Consider the following 21,173-nt stretch of genomic DNA (forward strand, 5'->3'; position numbering starts at 1 on the left):
TGGACCGTCAGAGAGTGACCACACTCTGGAGCAGGGCTGTCCAACATGCGGCCCGGGGGCCAGAAGTGGCCCACCAGAGGATCTAATCCGGCCGCCATGTGATTTTTGAAGTGTGAAGTATATAAATTTTAACTGACAGAGGCTGATCTAAAAACACTAGATTGGCAAAAATGACATTGAAAACCGCCCTTGGTCAGAATTTGACCCCCGACATTAATGTACCTGTGGAGGTCACATGACGCAACGCCTTTCACAATAAAACAATGAGTCCAATTTATGTGACCCGTCTATGTTACATTTTCACACGCTTGTGCTTTCAGTGGCTTCGAGCACCGTTGTCATGGAAACGCACACTAAAAACGCAACGGAATCCATTCTATCCATTTTTAACTCTATTTATTATTATGACTCTTCATTGAATGTTCTTATCCTGGTTTATGTTAGTGACTATTTATTTTAATCTCTGTAAGGTTTTATTGAGTTTTTATTGTGGTTTCTCTTCATCTATTTTTGATCTTATCTTAATTATTTACACCCAGCTCTGGTCTTGTCTGTCTTGCCTCAATCGACCAATTGTTATTATCTGCTTGTTTGGTTCATTGTGTGTCTTTATCTGTTAGGACATGGTAAAGTTGAACTGGTAATTCAGTGTCTCTACTTTCAATAAAGTAAAGACTGTGAAGACTTTTTCCACCTCGGATGATTTGTCAAAGCAAAGTGCTCCAACACTTTATATTGTGAAACAGAAAGATGTTTCACTGGCCAGGTTCTCTGTGTTCCTAAAAAATCCTGCTCATTCAGCCCTTATCTCAGTCTTCACTATTTCTTCATGTTTTCTGTGGCTGTCCTCAGCACTGCTTGTCTGAGAGAAATGTGGAAGTTCAATAAAAGCGTACAGACTTCGCACGTCGTCCCACATCCTTTGTGCCGGGACATTTACTGTGGCCTCACAGAAAACCTTCGCAGCCACTGTGTAATACACACATTAGAATCAATCCAAGCAGCCATAAAAACGCTCAAGGTGCAAAAACAGATTCAATAAAAAAAAAAAACTGGCATAAAAGAGAGGTCGTCATTCGCCTGTGAAAGTTCATTATCTTCAGCAAACACTGTCGTCCCCTCTTCAAAGAGAGCGTTTCTGCTTCACCGCCGTCCGTAATAATTAGCTCCCACTTCCACTGATTACATTTCTACACTTTGCTCGCTTTGGTCTTTGCTGTTATGTGGTTACATTTAGGGACAGGACCTTGCAGTGCAGGGCGCGACAGCTTATTTCACCTTTATGTCCACAAGCCATTAAAGACAGTAGTTTGTCCTGTAGTTGGATTTGCAGATGTGACAATGACAGATGACAATCCTGTCAATCCGAGCACGCGCACACACACACACACACACACTGCTCGGTGGCTGAGTGTGTGAGCAGTGGTGTGACAGAACGCCTTAATTATGGATTAATTGTGTCATTAGCAGGTTTCTGCTGTTGGCACCACATTGGGCCTGTCAAGGTTAATTACTGGAACATGTTTATTTGCTGTCAGCCGCTGCCGCAAGCTGTCACTTACATGGAAACACAAACACACACAGACGCCGTTCCCGTTCTTGTCCCTCAAGCCCTCGCCGTTTTCCTCAGCTCCTTTGTTTCTGCCTCAGCACGCGCTGTACAGTACTCAGCGAGCCACCTGAAACACAAACCAAACACACACACACACACACACACACACACACACACAGGAGCTTCAGAAGGAAGTGAGGTCACCGTGGAGGGAGGACGGTGCAGAGCAGCCGGTGCAGCTGCTGCACAGTCGCAGATCAGCAAAACCACTTTGTGTGCTCACTTCAAACGGCTGATATGTTAATATTTCTTACAGCTACTACTGCAATTGTCTTTCCATGAACAATTCAGAGTCAGTTAAACTTAAAAGCATGTTAACAGACTGCCCCTCTAACAACATGTGATCTGAACAGAAAAGCCTCCCGGCTGAAGTCCAACCAACCAGTGTCATCCACTGCCCCACCATGCCGCCTGCTCTCTTTCACAGGCAACAAGCCTTAACTCATCCAGCAGACCTGCTTGGTCATTACGCCCTCCCTGATGGAACTTGGATTTGAACCCCGGTCCACCACACTCAAAACCACACAGTAAATAATGTTTAATATTTGCTTTGCTTTTTGTGTTTATCAGCTGTCAGCTGTAGGTTTAATCCCCCATCTTTCCCAGACGTGTAAGTGTACTTCTGTTTACACAACATTGTGTGTTGGGATCAGGCGGATCGGTGCAGCGTCTGCAGCTATGCAGACGTTGTATCGGTCCGTCGTGGTGAAGAAGGAGCTGAGCCACAAAGACGAAGCTCTCGATTTACTGGTCGATCTTCGTTCTACCCTCACCTATGGTCATGAACTATGGGTCATGACCGAAAGAACCAGATCCATACATCCAATACAAGCGGCTGAAATGAGCTTCCTCCGTAGGGTGGCTGGGCGTCACCCTTAGAGATAGGGTGAGGAGCTCAGTCACCCTTAGAGATAGGGTGAGGAGCTCAGTCACCCTCAGAGATAGGGTGAGGAGCTCAGTCACCCTTAGAGATAGGGGGAGGAGCTCAGTCACCCTGAGAGATAGGGTGAGGAGCTCAGTCACCCTTAGAGATAGGGGGAGGAGCTCAGTCACCCTGAGAGATAGGGTGAGGAGCTCAGTCACCCTGAGAGATAGGGTGAGGAGCTCAGTCACCCTGAGAGATAGGGGGAGGAGCTCAGCCACCCTCAGAGATAGGGTGAGGAGCTCAGTCACCCTTAGAGATAGGGGGAGGAGCTCAGCCACCCTCAGAGATAGGGTGAGGAGCTCAGTCACCCTTAGAGATAGGGTGAGGAGCTCAGTCACCCTGAGAGATAGGGGGAGGAGCTCAGCCACCCTCAGAGATAGGGTGAGGAGCTCAGTCACCCTTAGAGATAGGGTGAGGAGCTCAGTCACCCTTAGAGATAGGGTGAGGAGCTCAGTCACCCTGAGAGATAGGGTGAGGAGCTCAGTCACCCTTAGAGATAGGGTGAGGAGCTCAGTCACTCTTAGAGATAGGGTGAGGAGCTCAGTCACCCTTAGAGATAGGGTGAGGAGCTCAGTCACCCTTAGAGATAGGGTGAGGAGCTCAGTCACCCTGAGAGATAGGGTGAGGAGCTCAGTCACCCTGAGAGATAGGGTGAGGAGCTCAGTCACCCTCAGAGATAGGGTGAGGAGCTCAGTCACTCTTAGAGATAGGGTGAGGAGCTCAGTCACCCTTAGAGATAGGGTGAGGAGCTCAGTCACTCTTAGAGATAGGGGGAGGAGCTCAGTCACCAGGGAGGAGCTCGGAGTAGAGCCGCTGCTCCTCCACATCCAGAGGAGCCAGCTGAGGTGGTTCGGGCACCTGTTTCAGATGGACGCCTCCCCAGGGAGGTGTTCCGGGCATGTCCCTCCGGTAGGAGGCCTCGGGGCAGACCTGGGACACGCTGGAGGGACTATGTCTCTCGGCTGGCCTGGGAACACCTTGGGGTGCTACCGGAAGAGTCTGGGGCGAGGGAAGTCTGGGCAACTCTGCTCAGACTGCTGCCTCCGCGACCCGGCCTGGATAAGTGGCAGAAAATGGATGGATGGATGGATGGATGTGTGTTGGGGTTGTGATTACACAGTGGCGACCATCAGGACCTTCAGTCTTCTCTGCAGGCCGAAGAAAAAGATCTGAATCACAGACTGATGATTAGATTTTGTCCATGAATCCTTATTAAATAATTCCAAATGGTCTGTCTGCTTCTTCTCAGAGCTTCTCCCTGGCTGCTGCTTCCAGACATGTACTTCCATATTAAAGCTTTTAACCAATCACATTTAGCATCACCTGTTGCCGGGTAAACAAATCTGCCTGAGGCTTTCACATTCAGTTCTGCAGGCGTCTGCAGTGTAAAACTAGTGTCGGTCACGCTGCTGCTTCAACCAATCACATTTTGATATTAGTGACTCAGAGCCTTCTAGAAGGCCGAGTGTGATGTCACTCTATTCAAGCCCTCTGATTGGCTCGTCAGAGAGCTCACTCTCCAGCTAGCTGGCTGCATCTGTAGCCCTTGAAAGACCATGAAAAGCTGACGTTTGTCTCCCTCCTCAACCTCCAGAAGTTTTGGGAAAAGCAGACGCTATTTTATGCAGCTGCAGCAGGAGGAGCGACATAAACTTGGATTGTTTTTATTCATAAAAGTATTTATTCTGGCTACACAAGTACCTATCTGTGATGCAAAGGCTTTTTATACTGCATTTCTGCAGTAACATGGTTTTAGTAGCCATAAAACGTTGAGAGGTGGACTGACTCAGACCAGCACTATTGAAGGCCTGGCCCTGAAACGCAGGCCGCTACTGCGTTTACATGACAACTGTGCTCAGAACTACTGAAAATGTAACTTTTTTGTCTTTATACAGAGGCCTTTGACATTGGGATAGGATTGTGAATACGCCCTATAAAAACAGACGAATACGAAGCTTTTCTAAAATGCTGCTACTGCTCATGGTCATTCTAAAAAGTTCTTCTGCTCATTCAGGAGTCGCTGGACAATCAGAACAAAGTTTTCTCCAGAGTGTCGTGACTCCCAGTCCAGATTCTCCTGGACTTGGTGCTTTTATTTTGACAGTCACCATAATAACAATCCAACTTCATCGTCTGTCCATGAGAATGGCTGTGTTCTCCCATTGTTAATGTTTTTTTTTTTTTTTTTGTTGTTTTTTTGTTCTCCAAACATACCTGTGGTTTCATGACAAAAACAAACAAAGCAGAGAACTATAAAATGTGGTGTTCCTCAAGGGTCGATACTGGCGCGTACTCTGTTCATCATGTATATTAATGACATTGTTAAGATATCAAAATTTATGAAATTTGTACTTTTTTGCGGACGACCCAACTAGTATATATTTAGGGAAAAAACTTTTGGAACAAATGATTGAGAAAATGAATAAACGAAAAATCGGGTTCAATGAAAATAAGTTATCATTGAACTTAAAAAAAACCCAAAATGTATCTTGTTTGGAAACTGAAAAAATGACATTACTGTACAATCATCCATTGATAACGCGATAATTGAAAGAGTTCAAGAAAATGTATTTTTAGGGGTTGTGATGGATGACAAGATCTCTCGGAAATCTCATATTAGTTATTTGCATTAAAAAGTTGCAAAATGTGTGGGTGTTATGAGGAGAGTGAGCCACGCTCTCAATCACAATGCCCTGATGATACTGTACCATTCGCTTGTGATGTCATATTTAAACTATTGTCTAGAAGTCTGGGGAAATTGCTACAAGTCTAATTCATTGCCTCCAATCACTCTACAAAAAAAAAGCTATCAGTTGTTCATAAAGGAAAATATAGTGATCATAATAACCCACTTGTTTTGTTAATCATCAGTTAAACTAAAATAATTTGATGTGGTGAACTATAAACTGCTCAGATAATGTTCAGGGCATCAAAAAAAAAAAAAAAAAAACTCTACCCCTTAAGTATCCAAAACATATTTTGTGACATGCAAGTTAAAGGGGGAAAAAACAAACTGGACCAACCAAAAGTTAGAACTACTTTAAAATGTCAGTGCAGTTCGGGGAATTCTCTGGTGGAACGGTTTGGTTGAGGAGCTCAAAGTTTGTTCTACCATTATCCAATTTAAAAAAAAAAAATGTTTAAAAGAAATGTGATGATTACATATTTGGAAGAGACACTGATGTCCTCAGCTGTGAGCATTACGGGACCGGGGTGGGGTCAGAGAGTGTCCGGGCTGGTTGTTGTCTTGTTGTGATGACGTTGTGTTGTTACTGTATATTGTGACGTTGTGTTGTTACTGTATATTGTGATGTTGTGTCTTGTGAGGGTGAGCTGGGGGACTGGAATTGTATAAGCGCCTGCTTCATCCATCCCCTTTTCAAACTCGCCACTTGTCTATGTTGTGTTATATAAGCTGTATTGTGTGCAGGTTTGAAATAAAATGATTTACTTCATTTAAACAACAGCACCAACTTGTGGCCTGGCATGCTAACTACATTGTTTTCTGCCCGTTACATGTAAATAAACATCATTTTCAAGTCATTGCTGTGTAAATGCATAACCGTTCAGAACGAAAACACAACAATTGAGGCATTTCCACTTGAAACGTCTTAACGAAATAGGGTCTAAAACACAATCCCTATTGTTCTATTGTGAATGGGTGAATGCGATGAACACTGTCAGAGTAAATCTTATTACAGATTTACCCTGCCAGCGCGGCTTTCTTGAGCGGTTTGCATGTTCTCCCTCAGCATGTCATCTTCCACAACCTGAAAACATTCAACTCCAGCTCCGTGCTACCCTGAGCTGCACCCAGCAGTGTAGAAGATGAATGGATGAACCCCCCCCCCCCCCCCCCCCCAAAAAAAAAAAAGAAAGAAGTAAAAATAATCTAGATAAAGCGAAGCAGAGCAAAGGAGAAGAGATAGTGCGCGTGGCCGCTTTGATTGATTTCAGCTGTAATCGGCTCTCTAAGTCATCTCCTGACGTCTCCCTTTCTCTCTCTCTCTCTCTCTCTCTCCCTCTCTCTCCCTCTCCCTCTCTCTCCCTCTCTCTCTCTCTCCCTCTCTCTGTCTCCCTAACAGACTCTCGTCCATTAAAGCCGCCGGGTCAGGCTGAGCAGCTGTGAACAGACTAACCATTTATCAGCCTGTCAACTCTGGATGCCTGCTATTCCAGCCACACACACACACACACACACACACACACACACACACACACACACACACACACACACACACACACACACACACACACACACACACACACACACACACACACGTTGACAGACTGACTGTTAAATCAGTGCGAAACCAATCAGCTGCTTCTCAACAGCACACACCATTCACTGGCTGAGGGCGCCATCTAGTGGAGGGATCAGGTTCCACACCCTCTGCTCAGGTTCCTGCAAGTCCTGGGGGGGGGGGGGGGGGGGACAAGTTGAAAAAGGAGGAACTTATAACTATTTATGAACTTGTTTTATTGTGATCAAATGACTAATGATGTTTTTGACTCATCTGATTCATTACAAATGTAACTTGAAACGTTGAGGCTTTCAGGAGGATAAACCATAAATGTTAACCAAGTTGCATCATGCGAAGCGCAGGATTTACCATCAGCAGCCGTCTACTCCTTCGGTGGCGTTATTAAGCTGTTGAAGTCCTATAAATATCACATAATGTAGTATTTGGTACATTTTTCTTGAAATATCCTTCAAGTTAAATCGGATTGCTTCCAGGTTTAAGTTTTAGTTCCTTTTCTTTGTCACACAGGTTCAGAATGATGGACACCACGTACTAACAGTGATGATTATTATGAAATGTATTACAGGTGAGAAACACGTTCTAACAAACTGTGGTCCCACTGAAGCTCTGCTCTGCATAGAATGTCTCTGAACAGTCTATTTGTGTTTGATGAGTCAAAAGAAACACCAAGATGTGAAATCAAGGCTTCTTGGTGCCCGTTTCCTTCCAAGTCAGGTGCAAATAATACTAAATTACTGTTAAAATGTATTCATGTGTGACTGGGAAGTGGGAAACGTCCATATTTCAGTCAAAAGTACATTTAAATATTGTCACACTTAAACCTTCCCAATAGGAACGGAGGAAAATGTACAATAAACAGTATTTTAGGACAGCACGGTGGTGTCGTGGTTTTAACACTTCTGCAGTTATTATTGTATCTAAAGGGGATACAATCAGACACAAGTAGCTCAGGAATGCTCATGTAATCTGATTTTTCCTTTTTTGCAAGAAGACATGTCCACTGTTAAAATGATTCATCTTACAGGGGGGCTTGGGACACTTCTTGAGAAACTCGACTCTGTCACAAACTGCTGATGTGCAAATGTTTGTGTGACTGTTCTGGTTCATCTGTGGGGCCGCCTGCCTCCCACTGCCAGTGTTCCCATGGCGCCGCTAGTTTTTACTCGCATCAGGATGAATCGTTTTCCTCCATTGAGGTAGTTTGTATGCACGTGGAATCCACACGCAGCCTGCACTGTCCCACTCTTTTTAGAATCGGATTGGTTTTGGAGCTGTGGAAAGGAACGTGGACTCGGCAAAAAAACCCATACCAGGAAGAACATGCAAGTTCCTCACAGAAGGGGGCGGAGCTCGTCGGGTCACCACTTCACCTGCAGCCTCACAATGAAGCCCACTAAAGCAGCGTTTCCCAAACTGTAGTCGGGGGCGATCGTTGGGTGTTTCCATTGCCAGATAGTGAAATGTATCAAATGTATGAATAAATTCTAAGTTCAGCGACATGACTGTTGAAAGCATCCTCCCTTGACTTGACTCACGAGTTGTAATCAACAAAACAAGCTGGAACCATTTGGAATGCAGGCGTCACACTACAATATCTCCCTGAAAGTGAAGTACAGGAACCGCCGGCCCATCTGTCCAGGGGTGTTTTTTTTCCCCCTCAAATCCAAACACCTCAGTGAGAAAAAAGGCAAAGACGACATGCGGTTTATGTGCATTAGCATTTTAATTGGACAAAGCAAAAAAAAAAAAAACATTGATTACAGTAGCAGAGTCATCAGTTCTCAGGGCGAACACCTTTCTAAACAAAAGGGTCTGAAAATGTCCGTAGGCACTGCCTAATTAAAAAGAGAATCTTATCAGCTAAAAGAAACCAGCTCTATAAGGCAACAGTTACGATGTAGGCCTCCCCGTTCCTCTGGCAAAAAGAGCGAGTTGGAAATCCACTCAGATCATTTCTTTTTTGATATAAAATACTGGCGTCTCGATAGATATTTATAAAACATCAGGTGTCAACATGGTCACCCTTTAACATTGGAATTGTGTTAAATTTTAAGTATGCACTGCATGGCAATGCTGACTTATCCCTGCATGGAAGAAACGTACGCATGGTGTGTGTGTGTGTGTGTGTGTGTGTGTGTTGCACTGTCACCGTCACAGTGGAATAGTGCCACTCTGCTACGCACAATGTCGGAGTTAACTGTCGAGTTATCAAAACAAAAACAAAAAAATAAAAAGCAAGCACCCACAGTTAACAGTAGCATTTTTACTTACATCGTTTCAAATGAATGAATGAATGGTTATTTACATGTGGCGGAAAAAAAAAGATTTGAGGCCGTCTGAGAATACGGTGGAGAAATGGAATGCAAAGAAAAATAAAAAGGTAAGAAAAACACTCTTGGTTGTCAGATTTGTTGAGCAAGTACAAGAGAGGGAAAAAAAAAAACTGTGCAATATTTATCTGCCCTTACAGAGAAACAGCAGTGGCAACAATCCCTGCAATTGATTTTGATCCAAGAGGAAATTAAAAGGAGAAATTAAACAGGATTTCCATTCGTCAAAATGAGAACTGAGGTTCATAAACTTAGCATTACTTCCAGAGTTTCTTTACAAAAACAGAAGAGGAGATGCAGCTTGTTGTGGCTTGTCTGCGAGGGAAGATGTGAAGATGGAAGCAATTTGTAAAACCCAGAAGAAAAAAAAAAGAAAAAAAAAATCCAAAAGTTTCTCCTTTACAGTTTTATACTCATTTACAGTTAACTTAAAAATGGTACGAGCCCTGGTTCACGGCCAGTCTTGTCCACCACAGAGGGTGTAATTACCTGCGTGGGACAAATCGCTGTTCCCTGGCTCCCCCGTTGCCTCAAACCCCCCCCCACCCCCCCCCTCCCCACCCCATCCCCACCCCCACCCCCAACAAAATCCCATGTACATCTCACAGGCGTCACCTTTCGTCAGGTTCCACGTCCCAGGTAAAAAGTCTGAGTCCTGCCACAAGTGGAGGGAGGGGGGGAGGGGGGGGGAGGGGTTGCGACGCCCTACAGCCGGGAGCCGGCTTACGGTTGACAAAAGAGAGCTCTCCCACCCTGCCCACCTATCAGTGTGTGGGGTATCCTGCCGCTCCCATACCGGGCTGGTTCGCTAGCATACTGCCATTCAATCCCTGTGTGGGCTCCATAACCCCACCGTTACTGATGGCGCTCATGCCAGTCCACCCAGCACTGGCCGGTAAGTGACTGCAAAAAAAACGAAGTAGAGAGGGAGAGAGGGAGAGAGAAAGAGAGAGAAAATGCCAGCAGGTTAGAAGAGACTAGGCAAGAGGGAGCCAAAGGGAACGGTGTGTATTAGAGCTACGAGAATCTGGACAGGCTGGAATGAGAACGAGAAGGCAAACGAGAGTTATCAGAGGGTGTGAGGGTGAGGAAGGCTGAGGGGGGGGAGGGGGGAGGGGGGGGGACTAAAAACAAAAACAAGGGAGCAAAGTGGAAATAAAAACAATCAAGAGAGAAAGTGCAGGGCGTCTTTGGAGGGGAAGTGTCATTTGATTATACATGGGTGGACAAGCAGACAAAGAGCATACAGGCTAAAGCGCAGCAAACTTGACCCTTCCCCACCCCCACCCCCACCCCACCCCCGCGACTGGAAACCAGCCGTGGATCATCTTGGTTTCTCATCTCACCCCTCCATGTTTGGCCCCTGACGTCAAACCTCCCCTCGCCCACACCGTGCGTTTTGAGACAAACGGCAGTGTAAAACCCAGTGTGGAGGATCAGGACAGCTTGAGACGCTCCCGTCTTCAAAATTCAAGTCTGAGAGAGGCCTGGCCTCGGTCGGGAGGATTGGTGCTTTTTCACTGTACATTGGGCTTGGGAGGCACGTCTCCCTCACGCCTGCGTGCCGAGCCCGTCTAACGCAGCTGCTCGCCAAGAACGTTACGACTGCGAGCAACGAAAGGCCTCTCCTTTATTTCTTGGGTGTACACAACAACACTGCACAGGTCATCTACATTAAAACAAAAACAAAACAGAACAAAAAAAAAAAAAAAAACAAATTCAACGTGTGCCGACATTCAAATACAGATCGAAATGAACCAAAAAAAAACAAAACAAAAAGGAAAAACAAAAAGCTCTGATATGATTGAAGACATACAGAAAAACTGCACAGCCTGAGAGAAGACAGTCGTTACACACAGGGAAATGTAGTCTGCCTCTGAACGAGGAAAAAAAACAACAAAAACAAAAAAAAACTGGCTGCGTGCAGTATGTTATTTGTTTCAGTAAATTAAAATTAAACTTCAAATTCCAAAAAAAAAAAAAAAAGGTGTTCAGTGAGTTTAAATATCTTTTTTCCTTCTTCTTACAGACAAAAAAAAAAAGAATGAACAGAACAAAAGCTTTCAGGTATAGGATGTGATGTTGCACAGTGAACAGTAATGACACACCCAAACTAGTAACTTCTCATCTTAGTTCGGATCGCCGGGTCTGTTTTTAAATTCTTCTGGAGGACCAGGGGAGGAGCTGGGGTTGTGAGGAGGGAGGTGACGGCTCCCCCCCGGGGCCAGATCTGGCGCTTGCTGCCCTGGTCTTGAAGGGAGGGGGAGGGGCTCTGAAGATGTTGGAGGAAGATGAGGAGGAGGAGGAGGAGGAGGAGGAGGAGGAGGAGGAGGCGGTGAAGGGGAGCCCTGTGCGCGCCGTGCTACTTACTTGAAGCCCTGCTGGTTCCAGGCCTGACCGTAGACGCCGTAGGTGGGGACCTGCCACCCGTTGGGGACGTACTGGCTGATTTGGGGCCCGTTGCCGTACCACTGGCCCCACTGGCCGTAAGGCTGGGCTGCAGCGAAGCCCATCTTGTTCTGCTGCAGAGCGCAAAGGAAAGAAAAGCACGCGTGTCAGACCAAAACAACAGATGGCAGCCGGCTGCCAGTCAAAACAGACGACAAGGAAACATCTCCCACGTTATGGTGAGAAAAACTCTCCTCAGATACTTTCTTCTTCTCAAAAGTGGCCATTGTAGAGAATCAAGCTCCTCTTGTGGGGCCAACAGATTTTCTACTTGAAGATCAGGCTTTAAACTTTCCTTTATGTTTAAGATCAGAGTTGCGGCTGCTTGAGGTCCCCCTGGGTTCGGACCTTTTTTAAATTAAGTGCTGTGGGTTTAGATCTACGTTACATCTGATGTCTGCAGCAACGACTCCAGCATCGCTGGTCAGGGTTTTCCCAAAGACATATTGCAACGTGGTGTTGGTATTCAAACTGAATTGATCAAAGGTTGGGTTTGTTTATTTTAATGTGAGAAAAGTTACGATATTTTCAGTCTGTAAACTTACAGAGCTCAGGAGAACTGCCGGGACAAACGCATTTGCAATGCTGCGACTTCCTCGTTCGCTAAAGTTGTTGCTAAACTTAATTTTTTTTTCCACCGTACCGCCACCAAATGTGCACTCCAACGCCAGAGTGATGCATGATGGGAATCAGGAGTCAACCAGAAGAATTATGGTCCATTTCACTCGCAGCAAAGGGAAAACCGTGACGGTCTCCAATATTGGTTTGTTACAGGGTGTTTTCACACACGGATCATCATGTTTCCATGACGACCCAACAAGACAACACGTTTCCATGACGACGACATGTTTCCATGGATATGATCACGGTTCCTTGACTACCAAACATGACGACATGGATATTCTGACAAAGAGATCGCCTGGTCTCCATGACAACCGAACATGACGAGCGTGACGTTTACGTAGGTACGACCCGTTTCCTTCAGTCGCTAAATATAAAGCCCCGTTTCATCACTGCGCCTTCTTTTCCTTTGTGCATAAGACTGCTGGATCTAATCGGCATTTATTTTTTTGTATTTGAATCCACATGACGGTGAGTGGCGAGTTCTCGTCCATCCTACTTGGTCACAAAAGTGAAGTGTGTCGACCTAAAAGCAGCAGGTGCCAATAAAACCCGAAAATATCCCTGTGTGCACAATAGATTTCCATACTTTGCTCTCACACTGAAATGTGCTCAAAACCCCTTCAAGTGAAGCACACAGAGCCCCTCAGCATGAAGTGGTCAGTTAGAACGCCTCATCCTGATGTCCAGGCTACATTGAGGTGAACACATAGAAGCACCAGGTATCGCTGCTCAACAAGGCGTGTTCCTGGTGTCCTTACCTGGGGCATGGACATCTGCTGCATCGAGTTCATCATATCTGGAGTCTCTTTACCCCAGTAGCATTTCACGACGTGTCCCTCTATTGAAGAGCCATTCACGGACACGATGGCATGGGCCGCCGACTCGTGCGAGTTAAACCTGGAGAGAGAGAAAAACAAAAAGGACGGATTGACAAAGTGAGCGATCACTCAGCAGCTGCAAACTGTGAAAAGAGGATGAATCATAATTATAGGAGCAGAGGGTGAGCGAGACGGCCGCGGCAGGAGATCTGGTTCGAAGGAGCAACATCTGTGTCCCATCATCAGTATTTAAAATGTAAAGAGCCATGCGATTCCCTCCATTTCAGAAAATGTAATTCACCCCATCATAAAAAAACCCGATTTGGTTTGTACACATAGAAGCGAGGGTTTTGTTGGACTGGGACCAACACGATAACCAGCCCAGAATTGAACATGGAATAATCCCTCTCAGACTAGGTTACAGTTGTTCCCAATAGTTCCCACAGTACTGACGACAGGAAGCAAGGGAGAAACGCTCCTGTACCTCACAAATGAATAGCCTTTGTCTGGAAATACTCGGACTTCCATGATTTGTCCAAAAGGCGAGAAGGTCTGTCTCATCAGTTGCTCTGAAACAAAACAAAAACAAACACAAAAACGTCAGAGTTTGTTTCTGCATGCGTTGATTTCACACAACGTGAGCTAAAGGTCACGTGTTCCCATCGCAGACCACGACAGCAATGAGTGGTCAGAACGAGCTCACTGAACATTCATCCTTTTCTATACGGCTGGGTGTGGTTCAATGTGGGTGGGGGCCGGTGAGCAGCTCATTACCTGTCAGGCCTGTGCTGACCCCCCCGCAGTACACGGTGCAGTTACTGGGACTGGACTGGCTCACCACTTCGTCAAAGGATAGGTGCTTGGAGTTACCTGGGGGAGAAGCAGAGGTACGTGACACACGCGAACCCACCGACACGACGCACGGAGCAAAACCAAAGCTGCACGTCAGTGGCGACTCACTCTCGTAGGTGGTCTTTGGGGCCGGGGGCTTTCTTGTGGCCCAGTTGGTTCGAATCTGTCTGCCGCCTAACCACTGACCGCCCATGTGCTGAATGGCATTCTCTGCATCCTGGAACAAAGAGAGAGAGAATCTGCTTATTCTATGGAGGTACGAGCTCAGAGAACCAGATCTAAAAATAAACTCATTGCTATTATAAAACATCATAATGCCAAAATGTTTTAACTTTGGACATGCCACAGAAATTCTAAAAACCGGGACACTGTGTGGTGTCAATGAAGCAGAACAATGACTTTCACAGATTTAAAGTAACCCTCAGAGAGAAATCTATATATATATATATATTTTTTAAAAAAATCCCATAAAAGGCATCACTTCTGCACAGACGCAGGACAACAAGACCATCACCACTCATTTCCAACTCGCCGGGTCCCAAATCCATCACACCAAAGTCAAACTGTTTACAAACAAACCAGAATATTAAGCCATCAAACTCTGATGTTTTCTGAACCGACGTCATCTTTGGAAGCGAGGGTTTCTGGGATATCAAAGATGGCGTCGCAGCGGCTCCAGGGAAAATAAACCGGCACGAAAAAAATCCAAACTTTCTCAAAGAAAATAGTTTTCAAGCCAGAATAGTCTTGACGTGTTGTGAAAACGAGGGCTAATTGTTTTTCCGATGCCAATCTAGATCTGGAGAGACGAAGTGGACAAACGGGATTTTCAGACCCGACGCCTCCGGAATCTTCTGGAGTTTCCGTGACCACAAGGGTTTGTTCTGTGAAACTTAAATGCTGGAAATCCATATTCTTATAGGCGTGGAATGACAAAGTTCCTTCAGAAAGGCTTTGACAACGTGTCGGAGACGTACATCAACAATCAAAAGTGGCTCCGAAATATTTTCATTTTTCCCGTATGGAATTTTGTAGATTAGCTTGAATACTTCTGGAAAGTAGAGATGAAGTCTGGTGGTTAATTCAGTTCCACAAACTAGATTTTAAACATAAAATTACAAAGAACATTTTGGATTTCACCATTCAAGCTAAGCAAAATCATTTCCACACCAACGGATGTGTTTAACAGATTTCTGAGACGAGTCAAAGACTGATGTGTCGGCATTTCACGGCCTTCACAGTAGTGAGACCTGGAGGAGTTGTGGGTTTATTGTAGTGACGTGATGACGTGACTGAGCCGGGTCAGCACTGGAAGGTGGGCGAGATGAGGCGACTCTGCTCCTCATGCTCATTCAACATTGTTAATTCCAGCCGGAGCTCGCCAGGGAGAGCTCGCGGCTCAGAGTGCAGATGAAGTCCAGGTGTCGAGAGCCAACAGTGACTGTGTGAATCCTCAGGCGGCACAACCACATGGAACACCAACCACTTTGCACTGAAAGTTCCTACACAAGATCAAGACAACTTCCAAGAGCTGCAGCACAGTCACTGTCCAGGAACGCTTCTTGAAACTCTTAAAAAGAAAAAATGTAATAAAGTCCTCAAGTTTTGAGAGATGGACTCTAAAGGCGGTGTTCTGTCGAAGTATTCCAAACAATCGACATTTTGAAAATCTTGAATGCTCCGACCTCCAAGCTGAAGTGCACGAGAAGCAATTCTATTCAAAACAAACCGTTGTGACAGCGTGGTGTGAAACCCAGTTACCTCTATGACGTACTCACACACACACACACACACACACAGTTTGGGTGATTTGCACATTTCTAACCATTTCCAACAGTTAAAAAATGTTTCCGGGTCTCTGAGGAACTCAAAACTCCAGATAAAATGTACAGAGAGAACTTCAGACGGCATCAGATCAGCAGGCAATCAAATCTTACAACATGCAGTCAATTCAAAACTAAATCATCAACTATATAGTATAATGAAAACTACTTGATTAGTGTCAATATGGAAAACACTGAGATAATAGTGAAAATGTAGCATGCTGCCCCCCCAAGTGTCGACTTCACTTCCTGAACTTCCAACAACCTTTAATGAAAACATGGTTGTGATGAGCTCCGTCGTCTTCTCAGACACTACGCAGCAGCAGTAACCTTCAGGGTTAAACCTGGGTTTTCTGTACTGCCACACTGGTTCACTTCTTACCAGGGGAGATAAGAGATCAACCAGTATAAAAGCTCCACCTCCTGACCAATCAGATCTCTTGGAAACTCCACCCTGAGAAGGTCCCGATTGGTGCACGTCTGAAATGATGAATTCAATAGTCTTGCCTGACAGAACTGCAGAAACGGGAATTTATAGAAGACAGGACGACTCATACCGTTCCGTCGAGGAAATAATATTCCATCACAAAACATGCTCACGGGGGGGGGGGCGGAGCCTTAAAATAGCTCAATGGGAAATCTAAACTGGAAGAAGCTCTGCGTGAAACGCCCACGTCGTTAAAGTGAGAAAGGAGTGATCACAGGGCCGTCAGTTGTCACATGAAGTCATATTGCATAACCTCATACAGTTGTGCAATAACAGGCTTGGTGATTTTCTGCGAGCATTCCCTCCTGGCTTTAGCTGAGGCAACAGTCTTGTGATTGGCTTGGACGATGATTGAAGTCTTTAGATTTTCTATTATTATCTGCCCGTCCATTACGCAAGCCGCTGTGCAGGGTTTGGGAATCGGTGGGATGCTGGAAGTAGCACTCATTTTGTGTGCACACACACACTGATCCATGACTGGAAAACCCCGGGTTGAACTATAAAGTTGATCATCTGCTTCATGTTCACACTTCGCAGGAATGCAAATGTCTGGGTAAGTCAACCCAGGTAACGGTGTGTTAAGGCTGCGTCGTACTTTAGGCCTTCGGTAGGATGGAAGTGAGCAAATGACATCCAATCAGAGTAGAACCACCAACGGCAGCAGGTTAATATCTAAATGAGAGAAGCTCTTTGCTCCAGTAGAGCCATTATTGACCAGTTTAGACCCAACCGGTGTACTTACGAGCAAGTTTTCATTTTCCAGTTGAAAACACTGGAAAAACTGATATTTTTGCAAAAGAACATCTCACCTTACACCTAATGTGCCATTTTAAACCAGCAGCTAAGCCAAGCACTGCTCTTTGGTGCTCTGTAGCACGGACAGTGGTGGGCTGTGCTGCTAATTCAGCAGTGCTGCACATCAATGAAACATGTTTATCTGACTTTATCAGCCGTGAGAACTTGTGAGACAGCAGATGTTTAATTCTTAGTCCGATTGATTCCAGTCACCCTTAGTTGCAAACAAACTCCTTTGGTGTTTTGATTGTGGCCAGATAAACTCCAACACCATCACTAACTTACCCATTTGTTGAAGAAGGACACAAAGCCATAACCTCTAGACTTCCCTGTCGCCATGTCTTTCACTACACGAGCATCTCTGTGGACAAAACAAACGAAGCGACATTTTAGGGAGAATGCAACACGGCAGGAATCCTGACTCGTATTTAACAAACATTTCCAATTCATCTGCACCTGGTCTGGAATGACTCTTTCCAGTTTCCGTGCAGATGAAATTGTATTCGCTCAGCCACAAAGCTTCACAAAGCCGTAACAAATGTTTGCATAAGCCAGCAAAGCAAAGCTCAAATCAGTTCATGATTTTTCTTCCCCAAAACTTATTTGACCATAAATTATCCCGAAACAGTTGCTTCCACTCCACCGTTGGAGAAACGGTTTCAACTGAAAAGGAAATTTGAAAACCCTCCTTAAAGGATGGAGTACTCTGGACGCACTCATGTGCCAAGATTTGCTTCCATTGTTTTCCTAATATGAGTATTTGGTGTGTGGCAAGCGAACTGGACTGCGGTCGATCCTCGACTTACTAATTCAATGATTCAGTCTGAGACTTACGATATCCTGCCAAAAGGGCCGAAGGCAGCTTTGACGTCTTCTGTGGTTATTTCTGGGCTGAGGTCTCCAACAAACACATGAAAGTGATCTAAATGGGAATAAAAAGATGGATCAAAATACAGAGTTGGCTATAAGCTCATCCCACGAGTTGCTACTTCTTTGCGGAGATAAAGAGCTCCTGGTAAAAGTGACATGCCTACTGCAATGAAGCGCTTCCTAAGAAGCATGTATGCACTTACGTTTATGTAAAATAACTGTAAATAGATCAAGTTTTTCCTTAAAGGGTTTTGTCAATACAACATTGAAAGACACTGAACTGCAGTAATTGTACAAATAACACGGAGGTTATTTCCTCCCTCTTAACTTAGCTCAACACTTCTGTCCTGGTGACTCAAACGTCCGTCCCCACCAAACAAAGTCATACTCACTACTTGTGTCTTTTTTCTGGCTTGTCGGCGTCGTGGCCCAGTTGACTTTGACCTCCTGCGGACAAGGGCAGAGAGCACAGGCCAGGTGGAGTATGTTTATATCAAGTCATGCAGCCTCCACTGTCAGGGTGGACGACTTGTAGGCTGCCGTGAATGTAAACCAACTCTGGAAGATCCACGTTTGGTATAAGGAGGTGCCATAATGCTACAACACTTGTGATTTGCACTACAAGGGTATGAAACGAACTGAGGAGCAGATCAGCGCAGTATTAACACTGAAGCCAATAAACACAAATGCATCTAAAATAGTGCGATAAAAGGGTTACGGTACGTCTGACGCGCCCAAGCGCTGCGGTTGCTCAGTGTAGCTACGCAGCCACTTCAGGTTTATGTTCTCACACTGAGCTCATTACAGCACCAATTTAATATTCTTTTTATGAGGCCTGGTGGTCTTTAAAATGTTGCAGATTAAAATGCTAATGGTTGCTCCTCCCTGACTTCAACAGCTTGGTGAACTGAATAAGAGATTTTCTCTGACTCATCCAACTCTTCGGTTGAAATATTGATGGAAGACAAATACCAGAAGATGACACTATGTCCCACAACTAGACTTGTCTTTCAATAAACTCCAAGTTTGAGGCTGCATTAGTAAATATTTAGTGATATCCGTCTGGAGGAGCAGTGTGTACTACTAATTAATAAACATAGTAGCCATTTATCTCCGATCTTCACTTTATCGAGCATATGGAGTACACCATAGGCATTTAATTGAGTATTTAAAAAGGCACCAGTCAGCTTGATTTTGTTTATTCACATAAAGCACACAACCTACATGTCCAATACCTAGCCCCCTCCCGTCCCCACTCACCCTGTAGATACGATAGCTTACCTTACCCATTATTTTCCTTCCATTCATGGCTGCCAGTGAGGCAGCAGCATGCCTGTGGTCATAGAACTCCACAAAGCAGTATGGATCATTTCCAGCCGTCTGTCAACAAGGAAAATAGCAAGATAAGATGTGGGCCATGGCGGGTGACAGGTCCCAGCCACTGAATGTAAAGGATGAGCTGCCACGACGAGGAAACCATCCACCGCCATTCCATGAACACACTCGACAAGAAACACTGGAACAGCAAGGGGAGGATAAAGTCTGTGAAGTTGTGCAATGAGGATTAACACAGGGCAGCGGTCTGGTGGTTCAGTTTAAACAAGAGAATTTGATTTGGATACAAATATTTCAGATGAATGTAGACCAGGAGATTTGTCACCTCTGACTTTTGCAAGACTGTTAGATAAATAGCACATTGATAGCTTTTGGTATTGCTTGCATTATTATTATATATACACATGATCTTACTAAAAGGACTTGCTTTATAAAAAAAATAAATAATGTTGTCTTAAGTGACTGATAGCAGAACAATGACTCAGAGCTGCAGAAACAGAATGGCAAAGGACCACATGAATACGCCTGAAAACGACCTCCAAACGGTGGCACAGCTGGCGGCGAACGTGTCGGCGGAGCGAATCACAGCACCGTTCACACAGAAGCCCTGGTGTGACGTTACGATCGGGGCCAGAGCCGCCAGAAGTCGTGGGGACAACCGTGAGGGAATGTTTTGACTTCCAGGGGGAAATCACCACGGAATCAAAACGGGGAACGACACTCACATCGACGATCATTTTACAGCTCTTGCAGGGTCCTATCTGCGTGAAGACCTGCAGGATGAGGGGCTCGGTGACGTCTCTGGACAGATTCCCCACGTACCTGCAGACACGGGGGAGAGAGAGGAGAGTGGACCGAGTCTTTGTCAAACAGGAAGTAGCACGCAAACAAAGGCTAGTTAAACGGGCTAGCTCGCATGCCACAACAACCCCTTAAATCGGCGTGGAAGCACCAATGATATAATGGGTGGAAATTCTCCCGGGGATAGTCTCCGGTTCACCCAAACAACCGGAGAGCGTCCGCTCCCTGGTCCGAGCTGGACCGTCTCTCCGAGCGTTGACGTGGCTTGTCCGCCAGCTAGCCACACACAGCTAGCCGGCTCCAGCGGGCCTCGGGCTAGCTGCTGCCATGTAACGGTTTTACACAAAATCTCATTTTCACACATACAAATCTGAAAATGCCATCCAGATATTGGTGAAATATAACGATTGTGGTAAATATGTTCACCGCGCCTGGACAGCACGTTTATTTGAACAGAAATGACTCGCTGGAGGCGTATTTGGCTAACGTTAGCTTCCACTAGCTGGCAGCTCACTTTCGATCTATGGTTCCGTCTATTTATATCAAACCTCACTTTGTCTTCATATCGACACATCAGGGCCATTTTCTGACATTCGCACATGTAACCGAGGCCTTGTAGATACACAGGGTGATTAAAACACTCGTATGTGTCCAACTACATGGCCTCCGCCGCTTTTAATTGACACAACAACGTGGAAACGTTTCCACCAGCGCAGCAGTCAGACGAAGCCTTCCCCGTCCAGGACGTAGACGCGCCCCGGTGATACTCACAAGGTTCTGGGCTGGTCGTCCTCCATCGTCAATGTTCCTCTGAGATCCCTTTAATCCAAATGGCATACAAATGGCTCTCGCTTGCACCGGAGCGGGAAAGCGGGACGTGGAGATGGAGAGTGCTAATATCTACGGCTTGACGACGGATCCGTGGCCGAGTCTCCGCGCTCCGTCCCTCGCTCACTCTCACCGCAGACAGCCTCCGTCTGATGCAAACAATAGGAAGTTGAAGATGGCGGAGGAGCGGCGTCAGCAGCGTCAACCGGCGTGCACGAGAGGAAGCAGGAATCAAATCAGCTCGCTCGCGCGCACACTAAAAAATGTGCATGCACATCTGCACGGAGGTCACACTGCGTCTGCGTTTGCGTGCATGTGTGTGTTGCGCCCGCACACTGACGTCTATAATTTAACGGGCAA

The 21,173-nt window shown here is 45.6% G+C and overlaps 1 protein-coding gene across 3 annotated transcripts; it reads right to left on the minus strand.

Moving 5' to 3' along the window:
• Positions 1–9,747: 9,747 nt before the first annotated feature.
• Positions 9,748–20,944, minus strand: LOC308132666 (cytotoxic granule associated RNA binding protein TIA1-like). Of its 3 annotated transcripts, none has more exons than XM_080499839.1 (12): positions 20,757–20,944; positions 19,910–20,006; positions 19,131–19,229; positions 18,242–18,296; positions 17,814–17,901; positions 17,265–17,340; positions 13,983–14,091; positions 13,797–13,892; positions 13,507–13,591; positions 12,963–13,101; positions 11,503–11,654; positions 9,748–10,035 (listed from the first exon to the last, which is right to left on the minus strand). In XM_080499839.1, the coding sequence occupies exons 1-12, from the start codon at positions 20,780–20,782 to the stop codon at positions 9,897–9,899; spliced, it is 1,161 nt and encodes a 386-aa protein (XP_080355965.1). In that variant the 5' UTR covers positions 20,783–20,944; the 3' UTR covers positions 9,748–9,896. The 3 variants fall into 3 exon arrangements, with proteins under 3 accessions (XP_080355965.1, XP_080355963.1, XP_080355964.1); XM_080499837.1 differs by lacking the exon at positions 9,748–10,035 and adding an exon at positions 10,745–11,404; XM_080499838.1 differs by lacking the exon at positions 9,748–10,035 and having other exon boundaries at positions 10,745–11,654.
• Between the last annotated feature and the right edge of the window lie 229 nt (positions 20,945–21,173).

Source organism: Blennius ocellaris, assembly GCF_963422515.1.
Source record: "Blennius ocellaris genome assembly, chromosome: 7".
Lineage (NCBI taxonomy): Eukaryota > Metazoa > Chordata > Actinopteri > Blenniiformes > Blenniidae > Blennius > Blennius ocellaris.

Coding starts and splice junctions, on each gene's coding strand:
- LOC308132666 (XM_080499839.1), bottom strand. CDS start 20,782: ATGGAGGACGACCAGCCCAGAACCTT. Junction 19,230..19,909: donor GCTGTAAAATGATCGTCGAT/GTGAGTGTCGTT, acceptor CCTTGTTGACAG/ACGGCTGGAAATGATCCATA. Junction 10,036..11,502: donor TGGAACCAGCAGGGCTTCAA/GTAAGTAGCACG, acceptor TTTTTTTTGCAG/TCACTTACCGGCCAGTGCTG.